The 4,289-nt window shown below is 45.5% G+C and overlaps 1 protein-coding gene across 1 annotated transcript; it reads left to right on the top strand.

The window, feature by feature from the left end:
- Positions 1-417: 417 nt before the first annotated feature.
- Positions 418-2,601, top strand: LOC113771595. The gene is made up of 3 exons (XM_027316171.1): positions 418-480; positions 605-642; positions 738-2,601. Exons 1-3 carry the CDS (start codon positions 418-420, stop codon positions 2,599-2,601), a joined length of 1,965 nt encoding a protein of 654 aa, XP_027171972.1.
- Positions 2,602-4,289: the final 1,688 nt, after the last annotated feature.

Below are 4,289 nucleotides of genomic sequence, written 5' to 3'. Positions count from 1 at the left end.
TGCTCTAGTATGAAACCTCCTGGGGTCACTGAAGAGCAAATTAGACTGAGAGCCTTCCCGTTCTCTCTCAAAGATGCAGCTAAAGATTGGCTGTACTACCTACCAGCAGGTAGTATTACCACATGGGCGCAGCTGAAAAAGAAATTCTTGGAAAAATTCTTCCCTGCATCCCGGGCTGCGAGTTTGAGGAAGGAGATCTGCGGCATTAAACAATACCCCGGTGAGTCCTTGTACGAATACTGGGAAAGGTTTAACAAGTTGTGCACTAGATGCCCGCAGCATCAAATTAGTGAGCAACTGTTAATCCAATACTTCTACGAAGGGCTCCAATCAACCGATAGGAGTATCATCGACGCTGCAAGTGGGGAAGCACTGGCAAACAAGACACCAAGGGAAGCGTGGGAGCTCATCGAAGCCATGGCAGAGAACTCCCAGCAATTTGGCTTCCGTGATAGCAACCCTCCCCGTAGAGTCAACGAGGTAGAGACTTCATCCTTATAGCAGCAACTGTCAGAATTGACGTCAGTTGTTAGGCAATTAGCCATGAGAGACGCGCCGCGAGTGAAGGTGTGTGGAATATGCACTAGCATGGACCATTGCACAGACTCGTGCCCCATTTTGCAAGAGGACGGGGCGGAACAGGTAAACATGGCCGGAGGCGTGCCCGCGCCCCGCAGGCAGTACGACCCATACTCCAATACGTACAATCCAGGCTGAAGGGACCATCCCAATCTCAGTTATGGGAACAGGCAACAAAATGCATTTCCAAATCGTCCACCAGGATTCCACCAGCCATGGCAACCAAAATCGCATCCCTCGTCCTCCAACTCAGGAAGTTCTCTGGAGGACCTAGTCAAAAACCTGGCCACGACTACTACCAACCTGGCCACGACTACTACCCAACTTCAACAGGAGATCAGATCCTTAGCCGCGAATACCGCGCAGCTCCAGCAGGACACCAAAGCTGACAAGAAGGACCAAGACGTTCGAATAAGCCAACTGGCAACTGCCATCAACCGCTTGGAGTCCCACGTTTATGGAAAACTACCATCGCAACCCGAGGTAAATCCCAGAAATGTAAGTGCCATGACGCTGAGGAGTGGCAAGGAACTGGAAGGGCCTAAAGTGGAAAGTTCAAAAAGTAAAAATGAAGAGGAGATAGAGAAGGAAATTGAAGAGGAAAGGCGTATTCGCAAGGATCCTAAGGTAACCTTCACTCCTCCGCCCACTATTAAATCTAACTTACCTCCTTTTCCTTGCAGGCTGGAGAAGACAAAAAAGGTAGAGAAGGAAAAAGAGCTTTTAGATGTGTTCCGAAAAGTGGAGATTAACATCCCTTTACTGGATGCAATCAAGCAGATACCGAAATACGCTAAATTTCTCAAGGATCTGTGCACCCATAAGAGGAAACTGAGAGGGGACGAAAGAATAGCGGTGGGAGAGAATGTGTCAGCAATGCTCCAAAGAAAGCTTCCACCCAAGTGCGGAGATCCAGGTATGTTCACGATCCCCTGTAAGATCGGGAATACACCGATCAGGAAAGCAATGTTAGATTTAGGGGCGTCAATCAATGTGATGCCAAAGACCATTTTTGCTTCTCTAAATCTTGGGCCACTTAAAGAAACAGCCATCATAATCCAACTAGCTGATCGCACAAATGCATATCCAGAGGGGCTAGTTGAGGATGTCTTGGTTCAGGTAAATGAATTGGTCTTCCCTGCAGATTTTTACATCTTGGACATGGGAGATGAAAAATCATTAAATCCTTCACCTATCTTGTTAGGTAGACCATTTCTTAGCACTGCTAGAACTAAGATAGATGTGAATGAGGGTACTTTGTCAATGGAATTTGATGGTGAAACTGTGAATTTCAATATTTTTGATGTGATGAAGTATCCAGAGGAATCTAACTCGGTCTTTGCTGTGAGCGCTATTGAGCCTTTTGTGCAGGAAACTTTTGAATTAGATGGCAAAGACGCATTGGAAGTGGCTCTAATCAAGCATCTGGAGTTGGGTGTAACTCTTGATGTGGACCTAAGGGAAGATTTGCTCTATGCTGTTGAAGCCTTACACTCACTTCCACCCGTATCCCCAAGGTATGAACTTGCTTCTCTTTTTGTGCCAGAGGCTCAGACAAAGTTGCTCCCTTCAGTTGTGCAGGCACCGGAGTTAGAATTAAAACCTCTCCCGAAGCATCTAAAGTACGCATTCCTAGGAGACCGGGATACACTCCCGGTGATCATCTCTTCACACCTATCTCCAAATCAAGAGGACAAACTGGTGCGAATCCTTAGGGAGCATAAGGAAGCAATTGGATGGAGCATAGCCGATATTAAAGGGATCAACCCGTCCTTGTGCATGCACCGGATAAGACTCGAAGATGATGCAAAGCCAGTGAGGCAAGCACAGCGAAGATTGAACCCTCTGATGATGGAAGTTGTGAAAAAGGAGATACTCAAGCTTCTGGAGGTAGGGATCATTTTCGCTATTTCAGATAGTCCGTGGGTGAGTCCTGTCCAAGTGGTCCCGAAGAAGGCGGGGGTGACCGTGGAGGAGAACCAGGAGGGTGATATGGTCCCGGTCAGAAAAGCTACTGGCTGACGTCAATGCATCGATTACCGGAGGCTAAACTCCATGACTAAGAGCGGGGCTGAGAATTTGGTGGCTGATCATTTGAGCCGGTTGCTCACAAATCAAGAGGATCTACCGTTAAGAGAATCATTTCCTGAGGAACAATTATTAGCCATTGACTCGTCAATACCTTGGTACGCTGACATTGTCAATTTTTTGGTAACGAATCAATTACCTGCAGGGTGGTCAAAAGCTAAAAGAGATAAGCTAAAGAGTGATGTCAAATATTACCTTTGGGATGACCCCTACCTGTGGAGGCAATGTTCGGACCAGGTGATAAGAAGGTGTGTAAGTGCCGGTGAGTTTCACTCTATTTTGACTTTTTGTCATTCATTTGCATGTGGAGGGCACTTTGGTCCTAAGCGGACGGCTCGTAAGGTGTTGGAAAGTGGTTTTTACTGGCCTATTCTCTTTAAGGATGCATATTTGTTCTGCAAAACTTGTGATAAGTGTCAAAGGGTGGGGAATATTTCTCGTAGGGACCAAATGAGTCAAACCCCCATATTATTTGTTGAGATTTTTGATGTCTGGGGTATAGATTTCATGGGTCCTTTCCCCTCATCTTTTGGTTTCTTGTACATTATACTTGCTGTTGACTATGTTTCCAAATGGGTGGAGGCAAAAGCCACCTGGACTAATGATTCTCGAGTGGTTGCAGATTTTATAAGATCTAACATCTTCGTCCGTTTTGGAATGCCGAGAGCCATAGTGAGTGACAAGGGCACCCATTTCTGTAATAAGACGATCACTGCTTTGTTTCGTAAGTATGGTGTGCTCCACAAAGTGTCCACTCCCTACCATCCCCAAACGAATGGTCAGGCCGAAGTATCGAATAGAGAGGTTAAGTCGATCCTGGAAAAGATGGTGAGGCCTGATAGAAAGGATTGGAGTGTGAAATTGGAGGATGCTCTCTGGGCTTACCGCACCGCGTATAAAACGCCAATTGGAATGTCCCCTTACAGGTTAGTCTTTGGGAAGCCGTGCCACTTACTGGTAGAATTTGAACATAAGGCATTCTGGGCGCTTAAGCGGTGTAATATGGACCTTATGGAGGCCGGAGGAAATAGAAAGCTCCAATTACAAGAGTTGGAGGAGCTAAGGAATGAAGCCTATGAGAATGCAGCAATTTATAAGGAGAAAAACAAAGTCTTTCATGACCAACAAGTCTCGAGGAAGTCATTTGTCGTTGCGCAAAAAGTCCTACTTTATCACTCGAGGCTTAGGCTTTTTCCTGGTAAGTTGCGTTCCCGTTGGATTGGTCCATTTGTTGTTACTAATATTTCTCATTATAGCGCAGTGGAAATTCAAAGTCTCAAGACGGAGAAAAAGTTCGTAGTCAATGGTCATCGTTTAAAGCATTATTATGAAGGGTTTAATAGCGAGCAATTGGAGGTTCTATTTCTTGATAATCCAAGTGGTGAAGTCTGAATAGTTGAAAGCCGTGTCTAGCCAAAGACGTTAAAAAAAGGCGCTGCTTGGGAGGCAACCCAAGGATTACAATATTAGTTGTGATCATTTTTCCTTACTTTATGATTTTTCAGTTTTATCTTAATGTTTTGATTGTTTTTGTGGTGTTGGACAGAAGAGTAGAGATTCCAAGGCGTGCCCACGCCTTCCAACCCCTCCGATATCGAAAAAAATTTTCGTTTGGACACCAT

The sequence above is a fragment of the Coffea eugenioides genome, chromosome 1, assembly GCF_003713205.1.
Source record: "Coffea eugenioides isolate CCC68of chromosome 1, Ceug_1.0, whole genome shotgun sequence".
NCBI classification, from domain to species: Eukaryota; Viridiplantae; Streptophyta; class Magnoliopsida; order Gentianales; family Rubiaceae; genus Coffea; species Coffea eugenioides.
Note: the sequence above shows the minus strand (reverse complement) of the source record. Positions and strands in the feature narration are given on the sequence as shown.